This window comes from Lobosporangium transversale (assembly GCF_002105155.1).
Source record: "Lobosporangium transversale strain NRRL 3116 chromosome Unknown BCR41scaffold_7, whole genome shotgun sequence".
Taxonomy (NCBI): Eukaryota; Fungi; Mortierellomycota; class Mortierellomycetes; order Mortierellales; family Mortierellaceae; genus Lobosporangium; species Lobosporangium transversale.
The window spans coordinates 580,457-599,254 of NW_019028985.1; the positions used below are offsets into that span (position 1 = coordinate 580,457).

The 18,798-nt window shown below is 41.4% G+C and overlaps 2 protein-coding genes and 1 non-coding gene across 3 annotated transcripts; 1 reads left to right on the plus strand and 2 right to left on the minus strand.

Annotated features, from left to right (window-relative positions):
• Window positions 1-2,388: 2,388 nt before the first annotated feature.
• BCR41DRAFT_t41 lies at window positions 2,389-2,461 on the minus strand. Its single transcript has one exon. It is a non-coding gene; the product is annotated as a tRNA-Ile (tRNA).
• A 1,861-nt stretch (window positions 2,462-4,322) lies between these two features.
• BCR41DRAFT_419945 (phosphatase 2C-like domain-containing protein) lies at window positions 4,323-7,080 on the minus strand. Its single transcript, XM_022029831.1, has 3 exons — window positions 5,307-7,080; window positions 4,561-5,223; window positions 4,323-4,470 (listed from the first exon to the last, which is right to left on the minus strand). The coding sequence occupies exons 1-3, from the start codon at window positions 7,015-7,017 to the stop codon at window positions 4,385-4,387; spliced, it is 2,460 nt and encodes an 819-aa protein (XP_021884193.1). The 5' UTR covers window positions 7,018-7,080; the 3' UTR covers window positions 4,323-4,384.
• A 6,281-nt stretch (window positions 7,081-13,361) lies between these two features.
• BCR41DRAFT_393617 (hypothetical protein) lies at window positions 13,362-17,538 on the plus strand (the record flags this gene model as incomplete). Its single annotated transcript, XM_022028575.1, has 8 exons — window positions 13,362-13,907; window positions 14,040-14,133; window positions 14,220-14,302; window positions 14,412-14,469; window positions 14,568-15,104; window positions 15,221-15,575; window positions 15,709-15,835; window positions 15,934-17,538. The coding sequence occupies 8 exons, from the start codon at window positions 13,362-13,364 to the stop codon at window positions 17,536-17,538; spliced, it is 3,405 nt and encodes a 1,134-aa protein (XP_021884194.1).
• Window positions 17,539-18,798: the final 1,260 nt, after the last annotated feature.

Genomic DNA, 18,798 nt, shown 5'->3' on the forward strand with positions numbered 1-18,798 from the left:
CTCCAATTCGGCGTTTTTCTTTTGTACCATTTCTAAATCTGCTTCCATATGCAGTTTTTGTTGCCTCAGGTCGGTCATTTCCTTGTGTAAATTTATGATTATCGTTTCTAAATTTGCGATTGTCGTTTCTAAAGTTACGATCATCGTTCCTAAATTTGCGTTCGTATGCAGTCGTTGCTTCAAGTCGGCGATTTCCTTTTGTAGATCTGCGTTCGTCGTCTGTAGACTTGCGATTATAGGTTCATTCCCTTCACTTTTAACTTAGGAGAAAGGAATACAAATAGAAAGTGCGTATGACTTGTTTAATCATAGTTAACTGTGGACAAAAAAAAAAGGCATACCAGTAGAGTGGAATAGTACCTGGTCGTTCAATAATGACATGGATGGTTTTTTTTGGTGGTACAGCGCCAAAAACCTCAGAGACCTCGCTAGTCGGATCTTCGAGCTTCTCTGGGTTTTTCTGCGCCTTCTGCTCGTCTGTAAGATTGCTTAATGTAATTGGTTTCTTGGAGATAGAAGAAATGGCGACATGCCAGAGAGTGAGCTTGCTTGCATTAATATCATGAAACTCTAGCTGCTTTTTCTTGATGGCATCCTTGAGATGGTCTATCGTTTTTGAAGAGGAGATATCCACTGAGAATATGGAGGAATCTCCATCGATAACGCAAAAGAGGGTTACTTCGGTGGCCATGGTAGTGTTATGATTGTTTGTTTCAATAGTTTCAATGGAGCGAGTATTTTAAAGGATGGCGATAGCGCAAAGCCACAATGCGCCTTGCAAATAGGAAGAGAATGTTATCCATTTTTGATTCTTATTTTAAAATATAATAAATGAATAGCTATATTTGTGATTCATATTGACGCAAGGAACTCACCATAAGAGAATGATACGGATAGATAGATGGAAATCAAAAAGGGAGGACTGAAATATCATGTGACGACATATATAGGATCACAGGAAAAATTTTGTGACCCTGTGCACGCTACTGACTGTTCTCGTCCAGTCTTCGAGTAGTGTGTGTGTGTTCTTTTATTGTGTTAGAATTATTTATCTATCAGCTGGAAGTGACCGGCTTCATAATCCACCAAAACGACCTAAATCTCCTACCACATCTGCCCCTAAATTTTGCAACAGCGCGTCACTGAGCCTAACCAATCGCTGATCTTGCAAAATCAAATAAAAATTAGTGGCAATAACGCGCCATACACATTGACGCGATATATCTATGATATGAGGTTTAGAACGGACTCGTGTCATCTTATAGATAGATACGTAGTTAGCTGGTACAGGTCCCTCTTAGAAAATAGATAAATGCCCATGATATGGTGTGTGTGGAACCATATCTTATTCTCACTTATTTTTCTACTGCCTACTATTTATCTGCTAAAAATTTTCAGCTGCCACTCTTTCTCTAGTTGTTGAACACCTCAATCGTAAACTCCTATATTATCAGGCTCAAGCTTATCTGGAGGCTTATTAATTCTTTTCATGAGATTACCAAACCTCGAAGTTCAAGTTCCAAGAAGACACAGAGCCAAAGAGTAACTAAACAATTCAAGTTACCTGAGTGCTGCTTCGAGGATAATGGCCATTGGCATGAAACATGAGAAAAGCGTGCAGCATGTGTATGGTATTCCTGGATCGCATACCAAGTGAAAAATAGCGGAGCCCCATCAATCAATAAAACCTAAACATAATCGAACAAATTTGCTCGACAAACCTTACGGCTCAATACCGAAAAGGATTAATCTATTTGGCAGCCCATTGCCAAATACAGTCAACTTTCAAGACTCTCTTTGGCACCCCAGTTGCCAAATAACATTCATTATTTACTTGGCAGCCTACCCAGCGTTATTTGGCCTCTAACTATTTTTTTTTTTTTCATTCCTAGGAACCGTATATGTTTATAACGCTCATACTTCAAATTAATAAAGCTCCCGTCTTCTACGTCATAGTTATGTGTAGTGACATTGTCTTGTCTCATTTAGAAAACTAATGACTTTTTTTTTTTTTTTTTTTTTTTTTTTCAAGTAGGTTGCTCATACAGTTTTGGAGGTGCCATTTGGAGTTCAATGCCAATGAGAGGTTTTCGCTCGGAGCAAACGCGTCTCACCTGCTACCTAGACGTCTTCAATAAATCATCCCCTAACCGTGTAAATTGAAGGCTGTTTTGTGAAGATGTCAACGCCGCTGTCCTTAGTACCTCCGGCGGCATTAGCTGTGCAAGGCAATGTATCCACAGAACGCTGCCTGTTTTACCACTGATGTTATGACCCTGTTATCAAAAAAAAAAAAAAAAAAAAGTAATGTATTTGGCAGCCCCAGAAGTAGGCTGCCAAATAGATAATCCTACCGAAAAAGAGTAAAATATTAAAGTAAGGCAAATATGCTCATTGCAGGGATCGAACCTGCGACCTTCGCGTTATTAGCACGACGCTCTACCGACTAAGCTAAACGAGCCTCCGATGGAGGTTTTTATTTCTGGAGCCGGGTCGTTCCTACGATTCACGCCGGTATTCTCCCACGTGACTTTCTACTCTAGTTCATATTCTATACTACGAAAAAAAGCGCCATGGGCATGAGCTGAAAAATGACTATCGTGGAAATATTGTGGAAGGCCACCGACCGAACCTAATGTAGTACCGCCGAGTGGATCCATGAAAGAAAGGGTATAGGGAATAGTGTACAAGGGGGAGAGGTGAAAATAAAATAATAAAAATAATAAAAATAATAAAATAATAAAAAATAAAAATAAAAATAAAAATAAAAAATAAAAAATAAAAAATAAAAATATAAAAAGGCGAAGCAAATAAGGAAAAGGGAGAAGACCAAGACGCCACCAAAAGGGAGAAAAGGGAAAAAGGAAAGAAAAAAAGATCAACTTGAAAATGACATCTTCCTCCGCTCATCACCATCATTTCCGCCATGTCCTCATTTCCTCCTCGTCTCTTCTCATCTCATCTCCATCTCCATCTCCATCTCCATGTTCCTTATTTTCCTGAAATCTTTTTATAGGCAATGTTTGCCAAGCCTGCGCCTGGACCAATCAGAATGATGCATGAGCACACCATCTGATCAGCTGGAAGAATGAGTCAGAGACGAGCCTGGGAATGGCGATGGCAGCATGAGACGGAAAAACACATAAATTGCAGCTCCATCTCTGCTCCATTCCTCATTCCTCAACTCATTGCAACCTTTGCCTTTTCGCTTCAAGTTTCCTGTCTGCACCTTCCTCCACCTCCACCACAACTATAACAACAACCATGTCTGCCTCTCTTCGTCGTAGTGTTAGCTTCGGAGGTGCCTCCGTCAAGTGTAGGGAGCCTTCTCCTGAGTCAGTTAGCTCTGACACGACCAGTGCCGGTGCGGAGTCTTCCCTGCCTGTTGTTGGGTCTTTTGCTTCCTCGTCTTCTGGTGCTGCCACCAGACACTCCTCGCCTGCTCTATCGCAGGTGAAGAGTGAAGAGACTTTGCCTCTGTGGCATACGGATTCATCCAACCTCTCTGCGATTGAGATCCCTGATGAGATCTCCTCTGTCGGTGCTGATGAGACCTTTATTTTGCTGTCCCCGAGTCCTCAGGTGCCCGCAAGTCAACGTTTCTTTCCTCCCGCTGCCTCGTCGGATAGGGGTAACCCACCCCTGTCCCGCAAGCGATCCTCGGAGTCGCTTGAAGAGTCTGTTGACTCAGATGAGGAAGACAAGCTCCATTCCGTACTGGTGTCGGAGCTTGCGGACCTCTACCGGTACACGTCGAGGGCCCGTCGGATCCTCCATTACAGGGAGGTCTCCGAGGAAAGTAGGAATTACTACCTTGGGCTTCTCTCTAGGTATGAGAAGTCCGAGGATGCGATCCATCAGACTCTGCGGCAACTTGAGTCTGATATCAAATTCCGGGAGTTCTGTCGGACAGCGCGTAAAGTGTGTCGCCGTAGCTAGTACATTTGCACTGAGACAGAAATAAAGATCACTGAAACCTTAAAAAAAATTAAAGCATCAAGATGTCCTCGATGTCTTCTCACTCTTCAATATCGTCGCCTCGTATTCTGCAGCGACGTGGAAGATAAAAAGTAATACCAAAGATGCTGTCCTCCATTTCCCTCTCATCAGCACAGGACCATATTCATTGTCATTAATGGAGGAGTATTCATTAGTGAATGCTCCAGCCTACAGAGATTTTTGTGTTCTTTCAGTTTACCAAGGGGTATATAGCTTAATGAAATTTTGAGAAAAATAAGTAAAGCAGAGAAAAAAATAAGTTACTGTACAAATTTGTACGATATACGGTTGGGACCCTCTTGTCCTGGTGGATCATATTTTTCCTCATATGATATTGTAATTTGTTTATTATATAATTTATAATGAAAGAAAACCGCCTTTTATGTTAATGGATCTCGACCATCCCATCTGAGTCTTTCGCGTCAGACAACGCCAGGATAGTATTCTGTTCCTCAAAGAATACCACAGTGACTAATTATGTTAAAAGGGAAAAAGAATTAGTTTATTCTCCTCGGGATTTTTGAAACAGAGAAAAATAAAAAATAATAATAAAAAACGCACCTGTGATATCATCGCGGTAGGCGCGACTCATGGGAGATGGGATAGATAATGTTGCTGCCACCTTATCATCATCTGCTCCTCCAAGCGCGTTTCTAATCAAGTGTGTCGAGGCATTGGCTTGATCTCGGTACGTAAACTTTCGATTCTGGCTCACTGGACCTTTGCGTGCCGTACCAAGAGGTGTCAATTCCTCCTCCTTTTCCTCCTCCTCCTCCTGCTCATCTTCTTCTATTTCTTCTTTTTGCTGTTGCTGGGGAGCTTTAGCCTGTTCAGGTACTGCTACTTTTCCGCCATTGACTGTTGGCTCTACCGCGTTGCTTGCCTGCTGTTGAAGTTGAGCATTTTTACGCTGCTTCTTATATTTCCGGATGCCCTCTCCATCCAAAATCATCTCATGATGACCAACCTTCCCGTCCAATAAGTCTCCAACCAGTTGTACAGCTTCATCTGACGTCAACTTGTCCCATAATCCATCTGTCGCCATGATCATAAACCGATCATTGGGCTGAATCTTGTGATGTCGTACCACTGGCTTTGCAGTGACATAAGGTGGAGTGATCAGATGTGTATATGGTTTACGATAGGAAGGAAATAAATGAAAGACCTTTTCTTGAATGTCCTTGGTCCACTTGTAGCGAGCATCACCAAAGGCTCTTGTCGGTTCTATATCAAAGATCAAGAAAGGGAATTCATTCTAATTGATTTGTATTAAGCAAAGAAAAAAAAAATTGGAAAAAATTGCTTACCAAGACCCCCCAAGACTCGACCTCGCTTCACGACAATGTCTTCCTCACCCGGATGCTCCGCTTGGAGTCTTTTGACTTCCTTTCGATTTCTACCTGTCTGATCGACTGAAAGTGAAACGGCTCGCCAGACATGCCTGGTACCATCTGGCAAAAGTTCTCGAACACCCATCACTGCCCTGCTATCACCGACACAGGCAACATAAAGATCCCTTTCTTGAACATCGACATAAGCTAAGAGCGCGCACGAGCCTGAAATGGCTGGCAAGAGTGAGGAGCATGCCAATTGGCGAGAAGGATGTTCTAATACTCTTTTGACAGTATTTTGAACGATCGACTGATCCAGTTCTATAAATCCCTGTTCAATAGCTTCGATCACGCTTTTAGGATCGGCTGGATCCTTGACAAGGTCGAGCGCCTTGGCAACCGAAGGGGCCAGCTCTCTAGCCACCTTTTGGCTGCAACACCAACCAGAGTGTCCATCGAAAACACCAAAAAACAAGCGCTCAATTTCGCCATCCTCATCTCGGACTATGTGCTGTGACTGATCATCCTCAATAGGGCTGTTAGATGACAGCTGATTGACACAATATCCTTGAATCAAGCCCTGCTGCTGTTGGTGCCTTGAGCGCTTCTGACTTTTATTTTTCCTACCCTTCTTCTGCTGGCTGATGATACGATGTGATTTCTGATACTGTGCTAAGCGGAGCTCTACTTCTTCTGGTGTTAACATCTTGAGATGTTTCAAGAACGCTCCATAGTGCCCTTGAGATAATAGTAGAGCATATGATCCTCCCAACATTTTTAGTTCAACGGGTATTGCTGCTGCTGGATTACTAAATAGCAAGTCATCAGGCTGTGCTGAGGGCTTTGCAGGATTTTTGATAAAGTGATTTTTGAGTTGAGTCAGGTCATTATGAAAGTCAACCCACTGTTGCATGTAGAAAGTATTTGAATCATATATCCAAAGACACGACCCTGTGGCTATGATTCCAAGTGTAAACCCCTTTGCGGGGGCTCTCTTGGCTTCTTTTAAAATATGCCAAACCCATGGATCCCAATTTTGATACTGTTGAGACCACCATGGGTGGAAATTATAACGATTATGGTGATGGCGACTTCCATTATGACTCCTTTGCCCATGGGTATAGCCATGATCTTTCTCACGCTGTTGACGTAATTTTAGGTGGTGCAAGTAATAGAACCATCGTTGACGGTGTAAAAGATGTTGACGTTGATAGCGCGGAGGAAGAAAGTCTTCATATTGCAGCCTTGATGTTTTTTGCTGTTGCTGCTTATGTTGAGGGTCTTGTCGATAATTGGGTCTCTTGCGAGCGTCATACTTTATTCCATGATCATTAAAAGTCTCAAGAGGGATAATTGTTTGTTGTGATTCAGAATAGGTTTTAGATCCCCTTGATGTTCCTGAGAAGGGTGCCTCTGTACTTGAAATTGAGTCTCTGAAATTGCCCTTTGTGGCCTTTTTACGAATCTTTTTCAGTGGCCACAATCCTTGCTTGTGAGTGCGAGGAGGCTTACTAATACGCGATGAAGAAACGGCTGAAGTAGAGAAGAAAAAAACAGAGGTTTCGACGGACAACCAAGGTTGGGTTTGGGTTTGGGTTTGGGTCTGGATTAGGGTCTGTTGCAGACGAGTACTAAGCCATTGACCACGATAAAGGGATAGCGGTGTGGTGGTTAGCCTAAGGGACATTGAATGAGTTTTAGATGGTGGAAAGTGATGTGATTGATCGCGTTTTTTTTTTTTTTTACTTCTGCTTTGCTTGCTTGTTTGGGTGTAGTGCACATGTACTGAATATCAAGTACAAACATGAACTTTTTTTTTGCTTGGCATCTATCCAAAAAGGAAAGAAAAGGACTCTGACAGGTCGAGCTAACAAACAATCTGCACAAAATAATTCTCGGACTGTTTCTCTCTCGATATTTACAGAAGACATTCTCGAAAACTATGTGGGTTATCAGTGTAAAGAAGCCAGAAATAACAAAATCGTCTTTATTTGTGTGTGACTCTTATTCATCCTCTTCAGTTCTATCGTCACATAAACTGTTCTCTCAACTTCATCCAGACAAAGAGCAGCAGCGCTGGCAATGGCGACGATAGAGAGAAGAAACAAGGGAGCATCGCTCGTCATCATTGTCCACTGGCAGAATTGAATATGGCTTAGACTCCTTCTGCTGGTAAGCGTCCTTCAAAGCTGGATGCTCACGTGTAGGGTGCTCTACCCAAACTAACAATCCTTTTACCGCATGCCAATTCAGTTTTTGAGTAAAGATTGTATTGAAAAGAGTGAATCAAAAAAAAAAAAAAAAAAAAAAAAAAAAAACAATATGACCTTGTTCATGTATAGGAAGAATAAGTGCTATTTGTTTGTTGTTATTATTCTTGCATTGGAAATAACATGAAACGCTATTTTTTTTCCTCCCAATTCGGTGAAAAATAAAAAGCGACAAAGACGCACCTGGGTGGAATTGCGTCTGCACCAATGGTGGAACCAAGATCTACAATGATTCACAGTTTCTTCTTCCGTCCAAACATTGCAAGATGGTCTAATGCCCTGTCTCAAACACTGTAAAAACGAGCGAGCCAGAAATCAAAGTTTAATTTTGACAACGAAGTGCCGATCGACATTGATAGTGACAATGACATGGGAGCACAATAAAGGCTTGTGAGCGATCGCAAACGGCTTTTCGAATGAACCCCATAAACAAAAGCAACAACGGTAACAACAGAAATTATTGCTACAACACAGTCTGGGCGAATAATCGATGGTTATGGCCCAAGATGATTATGAGGTGGTCAATCGGATCCAACAATTAAAAATGTATTCAAGCCTAGAAGGCTCTCCCGGATTCGGGAAGGGAGGGCAGAGAAGCATGATCAGTAACAGCTTCAGAAGGAGCTCTGAGCTAAGCTAAAAAAACGAAATTATGCAAGAAACCTTCACTCAAGAAGAAGATACAAAAATAATGGTAATTTTGTGTTCATGAATGAAGACTGAGATCATAATCGTGATTGATCCAACAGCACTTCGTGGAACAGGATGTGCACCGCGTCGTCAAGCATCATATTCTTGTAGGACACAGATGGTATCCAGGCATTAGGGGTTGGTACAGATCCCTAGAAAAGATGAGGGCAATGTCACACAAGATAATGAGGTGAGAGGACATCTGATTCTCATGAAGTCTAATAGCTCTCCCACAGCAACGCACATGTTTATTTTTTTGTCTGGTTTGAGTGGTTGTACAGGCTTTTCACATTACACAGTTTATTATACCATTCATCAAATGCCATACACAACACTGTTGACCTGCACGTCCACCCTATGACATATTTCTTGATTAACAATGGGGTATCTCAACAACATGAGTAAAGAGTCGATCAGTATACAACTTTATGCGCTCAAACATCGTTACAAATAATACATGTATTTTGTTTTATTTTATTTTATTTATTAATTTTGAAGTATATTTAAATAAAAACATTTGGCCCGAAGCTTTCCTTTTTTCTGTCGAATTAAAAAAGACAGGCCATGTGAATGTGCCGGGCACATGTTAGTATATTCATATTTATTATTTTATAGTGTTTTGTATTGTTATTGTTGTTGTGACATTGTCAAGGATGATGCTCCGGGAGCTAATTCTGCTTGATCAGATCAAACTAACCAATTTCTCTGTATAAACACCTTATTCATTTGTTCAAAAATACTTGGATAAAATCTGTGAATGTTCTACTGTTTGATAAATACTGGAGGTTGTTTATCCTGAGGCGCTGATTGCACTGTTTTGTTGTCTGTGATGGGAGGACAGAGAGAAAAAAAGAAAAAAGATAGAGCAACAGCACGGAGGTGATCGTTGGTGGTTAGAAAAGTAAGAGCGCTTGGAGACTGGGCTCTAGTAAAGTACCCACGCTTGCAACGACTCTTCATACCACAAGATTGGGACTGTTAATCCAGAATGTACGCTCAATGGCCACTCTGATAATTTTTTTTTTTTTTTTTAATTACTACTGCTTTTGTTGTATGGTTGAAAGGATTCCGAGAGAGAGAGAGAGAATGAATGACGGAAAAGCTCTCTCTGTCTTTCTTCTCTTCCCGTCACTCCTACTCGTTCTGTGATTTATTTGATTTTACATCCATTCATTTCGATTGGCTGGACAAGAAGGGGACACAAAGGTGGCCCAACTCTTATTTATTATGCGGTTCACTTCATTTCATGCAACGCCTTGTACGCGTTGAGCGCGTGCGCAGGGTTCGTGCGCCGGATAGAGAAGTAATGACAAGGTCACTCTCTCACCGGTTACTCTACTTCACAGTTCTTCCTATTAAGTACATCCTCTTCATTCCCACATTCATTTTACATCCACATCCCACATCCTACACCTGCACTCTTTTTTGTTCAAAAACCACAATGTATAATTTTTTTTTTTACTAAAATGGTTTAAAATAGATTTATTAAACTAAAAAATTAAAATGAATTAACAGATTCTCGGTCCCCTTCCCCTTTTAAGCATGGTCTTAGTCTTGGTCTGGTTTGGCCTGGTCTTGGTCTATGTCTGTGTTTACCTTGTCTCTTTGGAATCCACGATCTGCCTCGAAATGAGAAGCCTGTGCAGAATGATGTGTAGCATGTGTATTTTTGGGTACCATGGCTGGAAATACAAAAAATAAAAAGACCTCATGGCCAGTCTAACGCTTCAGTTAATTTAAATCTGGGTGCGTTTCGTCGCATCATGATCCCCCTTCAACTCGTTATGGTATAAAAAATTTTACAAGCAGGAGAATCAATGGGGTTGTTTGTTGACGTTGATAAAGATGATGTGAAGAGCGCAACACCCGATATGATTGAAAGGATTGCTCATCCTCTCTTGCTCTCTCCATTTTTCTCTCTTTCTCTCACACATCCCCAGAACCTCAGAGTTTCGGGACCCTTGCCTTTTTTTTATTTTTTTAAATTGTACTCTATCGAGGGCGATCGAGAGCCAGAGGATTGACGAAGCGCAATTTAGAGTACATGTACTTATGCATTCCGATTTGGAGATGCATGAACATCGAGCGAGGGCCATCAACAAGGATTTAAAGTTGATCCAGAAGTTGGTGGAGAATGTTGTTTTGCAAGGAGCTGGCACAGCTGTCGATGATTTTATCGCAAGCATTTCCTTTTTATTTCTACTTGAATGGGAGAGAGAAAGAGATAAAAGGAAAGGGAAAGTAAACAAACATACAGTAATAGCATTACTTTCGTCAGCACACAGACACACATAACGCATATGCGTTCACAGGGAAGGCAAATAGGCCAACACGAGCAGACTACGGTGAGGGTAAGAGGACAAAGAGCATACAGTGTACGAAAGAAGGATGTGCAATTTAGAAATGAAAACAATAAACAACAGTAAATAAATGGATGCTGTTACATTATGTTCATGTGGGACGCACTCATTCTTTTTTTTTTTTCTTTTTTTTTTTTCCTCTCTTTCTACCCCAATCTTATCTGCATTAGTCTTTCCTTCCTCTTCTTCCTTTTTCCTTTTTTCGCCTCCCTTTCTCTTCTATCTCTATTCACTCTACTCTTGCTCTCTTACCCTTTTTTTTTTTTTTTTTTTTTTTTTTTTACTTTCTGTTTTCTGCTACCGTTGATTTATTACTGTCTTTTCACAGAAATTGTTGTGTCGGCTTTGGACATCTTACTTCTTCCTCCACTCCCTCCTGTGCATCTTTCCCCCTCCACTCACGATAGTCAACTGTACTCAAACATAACACTCCCCGATTATTAAACTATATCTTCAGGTAGGGATTGAGAATCATTAGTAATATATAATCCAACTTAGCCCCTACCCCTCTCCACATATTTCCCATTTATCCATTCATCCATCTAATCAGTCTTGGTTAGCCCTTTCTGGCGGCTCAAGACGCAGCATGAACACAACGTGTGCTTCAACTGCTAGCATGGTGGAGATGAAATAGGCAGAGGAGTAGAAATGGGTGAATGCAATGGAAGGATGAACCATGGATTGGATCCGAAGCACAAGCCATGGCCTGTTCAACATTCGAAAGTTCATTGCGATTCAAGAAAAAAAATTATTTATTTCCAACAGACTAACACATGGACCAGCATACACAGTCAATAGTCAATGTGTATACAAATGAGGATTGTAAAGATGCTTTCGCATGTAGTCCTTTCTTCAAAAAAAAAAAAAAAAAAAAAAAAGATCATGGTCCATGCGCGATGAGATCGTCAAAAAAAAAAAAAAAAAAAAAAGTGAAGGGATAGAGAGGCAGACAGAGAGAGGGCAAACATTGTAGGAGGGTACGCACTGAATAATATTGAAATGTTTTAATATTGAATGTTATGAAATGCAGTAAAGAGTGGGCCAACGCATTTCTGCTGTCCTATTGGTCGTGTGGGGGAGAAGCTTATAGCGTGTGCACACAAGTTCACAGTGGCAATAAAATACTTTATTTTTAATTTTTTGGCAACTCCAACCAGGGAACAGGAATCATTGAACACAATCTATCCCTTTCCTTTTCGCTCTTCCCATATTCTAAAAAGACAGACATATCTTCATCCATACATGTCAGTGCACAAACACATAAAAGTGAACTATGGTCGACAGATCGAATGCTTATAAACCTCTCCATCTTCTCCTCCCTCCCAAAAGGGTATCTATTAGGGTAACTGCTTTTATCTGGTGTTTTTTTTTCTTTTTTTTAAGTTTACAAGATCAATAATGCAAACCCCAAAAGTAAAAATGTCTATTCAACCTTGTATGCATACACCCTCTAAGGAGAAAATGGAGCGGAAGGACATTTAGAAGAAAAGAGAGAGGAGCAGACGGAATGTTATGTCCTGTAGAAAAAGTACTTTCTCTCTCGCTTATCCTCACATCTAAACTTTCAGCCATACAGTTCATATCATGGTGCCTATGTCTTACTTTCATCTACCCTGTTTTATTTTGCTCTGCTTCTGGATGATCAGCATCCTGCAAAACGAATACTGTCAAGAGGAAAAAGGAAATAGACATGGATAGAAAACCAATGGGATATGACCAAAGAAGATTCGCTGTAACATGGGCTATATATCTATCATTCCAAGAAGCAATCCTTCTTCATGTATCAAAATGGGACGGACAGCATCCGCTCTTGTGAAAGAGGCCAATAGAACAGAGGAAACAAAATATTGTGCAACCCGACAAAGGATACACACATCAACGCCTTTCTCTGTGTTTGTGTATGTGAATCTGAATGAGAGGTATTGAATGCTGAATGCAAGGGGTTCCCCTCTTTCTCTCCCTATATCTCTCTCTTCACTTGTCCCTGTTTTGATTAGCTTGTATCCCTACCTTCTCAGCATCATCTCATTCTTTGCTTCCTTTGTTCTCTCAGTGCTGATCTAGTGCACTTCAGTAGGTTTGCTACCAATCTTTTTTTTATTTTTTTATTTTTTATTTTTATTTCCTTCAACAACTTGGTTAGTTTTCATATTATTTATCACTTATAATCCCTATCGTGAAGAATTATCATTTTCTCTAGCTATTACAGACACTCTTTGGAGGGTAGTGTAGCTTCGGCTACTGGCCCTTGCTATTTTTAAGTCAGATATTGGGGGTCCTATATAATTGACGCGCTCCATTGCCTCGCACACTACTTTGGATCGTTGCTTACCCATTACAATACCTTGCTTTATACATACAATCATGAGGCATTCGCGCTACTTAGATTATCAATCATCTATCTGATCACGCTGAAGATCTTAGATAGCAGAGACCGCACCTTTGCATAGCTTCAATAGTTATTAATCACCAACGCTCATCGCATGCTCTTATTCTTATTATTACCAATTAGGAGATCAAACAGGAGACCATCGTGTTTTGCAAGTCTATTTTTTTAACATTAGCGATTGAAAACGCAGTTTGAGGCGATCGCCCGGTTTTGTTTTCTTACCAAGGAGAGGAATCGGCACACACGTTTGCTGCTCCGTGAACTGGCAATAGTGATTAAGCTATTCGAGGGATAGGCCAGCATTATATTGTTCCATTTTTCAATGGCGGAATCTCCCTACAATCGTACAAAGAGAATAAAAAGCCGGCCACATCAGCATCACCATCAACAAACTACAGCGCTGCAGTTGGGTCTCGGAGAGATGCCCAGCCTCCAAACAGTACCAGTGTTATCGTTGGACTCAGATATAAAGTTGATAGACAGGACAGAAACTATGCAGAGCATTGACAGCCCCAGTCCAGATCACGCGCCGCCGCCTATGATCAGCTCGGAGTCTATTTCGACAAATGGGCAACAGCAACAGCAGTTTTATCAACAGCAACAACAACAGCAGTATCACCAGCATCAACATCATCACACAACGAGCATTAATGCTCAAATCAAGATGGAACATGACCTCAATAGAACAGAAGCAATATCAACTGAAAACTCAATAATGGCCAATCAAGATTCTTTCTCAAAAGATGAACCAATGCAGTCTCTTACCCCTTTTTCGACTGCCACCAATACTTCAAGCATGGCATTGAGTGGCAGCAATAAATCCAGATCCAGGAAGCTGTCACCTAGTAAGAAGGCTTCAGGAACGACTGTAAGTACAAAGAAGGCACCTTAATCTGTACATGCTTTTTTCTTTTTTCTTTTTTTTTTTTATCTTATTTTGTATTTTTTTTTTTTTATTGACAATCAATGGGGTTACTGCTTATAAAAAATATCACCTTAGGATGATGAAGACGAGTTTGAGATGGATGAGTCCATCCAAAAATCCACTATCATGATAAAAAGACTACGAACGAAGTCAGAGAGTAAGAAAGCAGGTATGGTTTGAATAAGTATTGGTCTTTTAGAAACAATCCAAGGAGACAAATCAACTCAATAGAAATGATCTACAATTTACATATAGAGCACGAATATGGAGTAACAAAAGATCCAGAGGGGGATGAGTATGAGCAGCCTGCACAGAAAAGGCAGCTACAGGATCATTGGGTAAGTAGAAAGTCTCAACAGCTGGCTTAACTGACTAAAAATGATAGACCTAATGGAGAAACATCATTTACTGACGATCATTTGACGGATCCTTATCCTCAATTTGCAGAAAGGTACTTTTGTAACTCTGAACACCAATCAGACTTCATTTCCGACAGACCCACGAGGTGAGTAAACGATTTAAACTCTTCTTTTTTTTTTTTTTTTTTTTTTTTTCTTTTTTCTCATCAAGATCTCATGTGTTTTATTCCATACACCAATATAGTTTACCAGCATCTTCCGCCGCCACGAGAGGACGGAGGATGCATAATGTGTTGTCAAACATATGAGAGCCCTCAAAATAAGATCGTCCTTTGCGATAACTGCGACCGAGGATTTCATCAAGCATGTTATTCGCCACCCATTGAAAATAAATATGTAGATACAGATCTCGAGTGGACTTGCTATGCATGCAGTCTCCCACTAAGCACGACGAGTTCACAGGGCCTCTCTGCTCTTACAGAGGATATGTCCTTAACAGGCCAACAGGTACCACAGGATATCAAGGACACCTACCTGCGCTCCCTGTCGAAATCTAATTTGGTCAAGCTCATCGGCAGGATCGAGGCCACATCACCCGCGATCAAACTTTATCCTTCGCGTCTATCGTCCCCAACCGTTCCGCAAGCAGACCAATCGATATTTGTCCCAAAAGCATTCTCAGAAAGCCTCATTCCCCTTGATCTCGCTCAAGAACCAGGACATACCATGATCACAAGCCCCTCTTACCAGAGAATGCAAGGCATTCAGTCAGACTATTTTGGTAAATATTAATCTTCAAGAGATATCTAAATTCACATTTTGAAGCTCCAGCTTCTTTTAGAATGCGCAATATGTTTCCTTTTTTAAACTCATTCGCTATGCATTCTTGTTCTACAGTAAACTCTCCTTTATCTAGCATACAGGCAGTAGCATCTACAGATGCCAATCGTACTCCTGGTGCTGGAATACCTAAGTCCATAGGGCCATTTGTGTTCTCTGGAGTTGCTAATGTACCACAGATTACAACAGGAAATGTCCCAGTTGCCCAGCCCGCAACGACAAACGCCCCCAAACATAGTGGACGGCATACACCTGGAGCTGGTCCTGGCCCTGGCCCTGGGATCAGCGGAGCTTATCATTCCGTAAAAGCCCAGGATCTACCACCGTATGAAGAGATGATTTTCATGGCTATTGCTGATCTGAAGCAAGAGGCGGGGAGTGCACCCAAGGCTATCCTTGATTGGGTTCAGGAGTATGTTGTCATGTTGGAAGTTTACCACAAGAACAGGCGTGCATTTGCCACCAGATGATATCACTGCGACCAATCTTATGAGTTCATTAACTTTTTTTTTTTTTTTTTTTTTTTTTAATTTGATGTAATGCAGGCACTTTCCAGTCCCGGAGACATTTCGCGCTTCGTGTGGACAAGCCATTTCCAAGGCTGCAAAGAAGGGCCGCCTATTAAAAGATGGCGCTTTATACAAACTTAAACCAGGCTATACCTATCCAAGAGTAAGTGGTTTTTTATACTCTCGGGCTCTAACCAAAGGAAGAATACATTAATTCATATTGTTTATGCAAACTCTGCCCATCATCCCATGTTTACATAGAGAGTTTCGCGGCACACAGGATCTACGCGCGCCCGTTCTCAATCGTACAACTCAGCTCTTCCATTAGGTGTCCCCCCTATTGATATAACATTACGCAGTAACCCCATGGCCCTCCCCTATGATCAAATCAATACAATTATCGATGCAAATCTCTATGGAATGCTCCCAAGTCCAACTTTCCGGATGGGCCCTCAAACGCCGGGCACACCAGGGATTACAGGGAATATGGTGATGGGTGCACCTCCGAGGGTTCAGCAACCGGGGCAATCTTTTAAATTTGAGCCAAGGCCCGCGGGAAATATTACTCCAGGACCACAAAGATCGCTTATTCAGGATTTGCCTGGAAACAGCACAGAGAATAAAGAAGCTGGAGTCAGTGCTGGTGGGTTGATTGGCTTAGGGGTCACGACGATAACAAGCGCATTCCCAACTGAAAGTGATCAAGGAACTGATACTGATAATACACGAAGATCGTCCAGCATGTCATCCGTCTCATCAGGCACACAGTCTTTCAGCGGTACCTTCCAGGGAGCCGATATTACATCTGCTCGGCCGTTACAGACCGCGCAACGTGCGCAGCAAATACAACAGACGCAACAGACACCTGCATGGATGGTCTCCGCAGGAGCTGCACCAATGCAAGTTAATAGCGTGGGCACTAGTGGCTTCGTTGGTACATCAGGGGTGCAAATGTCACCAAATCCTCTTTCAATTATGACTAGTGGCCTACAACAGCATCAGCAACAAGGCATGTATCCAGGACACGTCTTTCAGAGTCGCATTGGAGCTACTGCTGCTTCACCACTCCAATTTACATCTTCTTCATTTTCCAGTTTCGGGCCGATCACTCTTCCTTCACAACAAACACATCCCCAATCACCGCAACCTCATCCATCTTTTCCAACTCAGGGGCCATCGCTTGCACACGGCCAATTAGCAATTAGCGCCTCCGCCGCAGCAGCAGGAATTGGGCCCCAAGGCATCCAATCTGGCGCTCCAATGTATCCATCCATTTTCATTCCACAAAGTCTCCAACTTAATGCCTCGCAGCAACACTCGCTCCAACAAGCGCAGCAGCAGCACCCACAGCTCACACAACAGCAGCAACAACAGCTATTTACAGGAGCAGGATCTGCACGGTTATTTGGATCTATGTCCCTGCCTGCTTCCCCACAAGACTTGGCGCCTCAAATACTCTCATCTCAGAATTTATTTAGAGATGCAGTTAGGATCCATTCAGGAAATATAATAGCTGCCAATGCCAATCTGCAACCGCATTCACAACTATCGCAGCCACTCCAGCCAACACAACAACAACAACAGCAACAACAACAACAACAGCAACAACAACAACAACAGCAACAACAACAACAACAGCAACAACAACAACAACAGCAACAACAACAACAACAGCAACAACAACAACAACAACAACAACAACAACAACAACAACAACAACAACAACAACAACAACAACAACAACAACAACAACAACAACAACAACAACAACAACAACAACAACAACAACAACAACAACAACAACAACAACAACAACAACAACAACAACAGCAGCAGCAACAACAACAGCAACCACCCCAACAATAACCGCAATCGTTTTAATGTTACTTACACCCACACAATAATATTATATGCTCCTATCTGACTACCCTCCAACTGTGGAGACTGAATGACAGAGCTTAGCTACCCAAAATACAATTGTTTCATAGAGAGTAGCGGAATTCTAGAAGGTTTTTTTTTTTTTTTTTTTTTTTTTTTTTATTATTATTATTACGTTTTAGCATCTCTTTTATTTAATGATACCATGGTTAGTCTAATAATGATAAGATATACATAAAACGAGACGATACAATAAACAAATGTTCATAGCCCTCGCCAGTGTTAGGTTTCCAGGACTCATGGAGTGGACATGAGCCTGTTCTTTTTCCAGCGTTCTTTTTTATGGACGTGTATCCTCTCACTGACCTGATTGTTATACGACGACGCGTTCGTTGATCAGAACGGAATATACGTGGAAGCTTAGTTTTCCCTTAAGGCTTGTTACTCTCAACTCCAAATCGTTAAGGCTGTTCGCCTATGTTTTCCCCTCCTTCACGCGCCTCCTGAACACCGGACCTTTTTTTTGTAGAGCGTCAACAAAGTCGGGCCTACTTGCACGGTTGTAATTTAGGTTAAGCTGCAGATTTCTTTAGCACTATTCCCAATAAAAAACCCCAATGTCACTTGGAGTGAGTAGGACTCCTTGGGAGCCCCAACGTAACAGGCAGAGAAGGAACAAATTGATGCAAAGCACGATTGATATAGGTTTTCGTTATAAATTGAATCCTTTCCTTCCTTTCCTTTCCTTTTCTTTTCTTCCGTTCTTTTCCCTTTCTTAAAATCACTAATTGTCCAACGGAAATACTTTTCACTAAGGTGAGCCTTAATGGTTTCAAGGATAAGAAGGAACATCATAGCCTTGGGTCTTTTTGTAAGAGTTCATAGTAAATAATTAGGGATATTATTTGGTTCCTTTTATTTTTTTTTACACTCTCCTTCTATGAATGAAAGCTTTTTTTTATGTCACAGTAACCTCCACTCTCGAACGGTTGCTTAAATAGGGTAATGGTCCCATTCTAAATGAAATATGTATGGACCGGCTTAATTCTTGCCAAGATTGATGTAGGGATAATCCCTAGAAAAGTGTTTGCGCGACTCATTAAATTGACACTCACAATCAATTTATATACAAGGGTCTCCGAAGAGCAGAAATTATTGGGTGTCTTGCTTGTTGTTCCTTACTTTTGTTAAAAAAAAAAACAAACAAAATTGGATCGCCCATAAGCTGACAGTGTATGAGATAGAGAG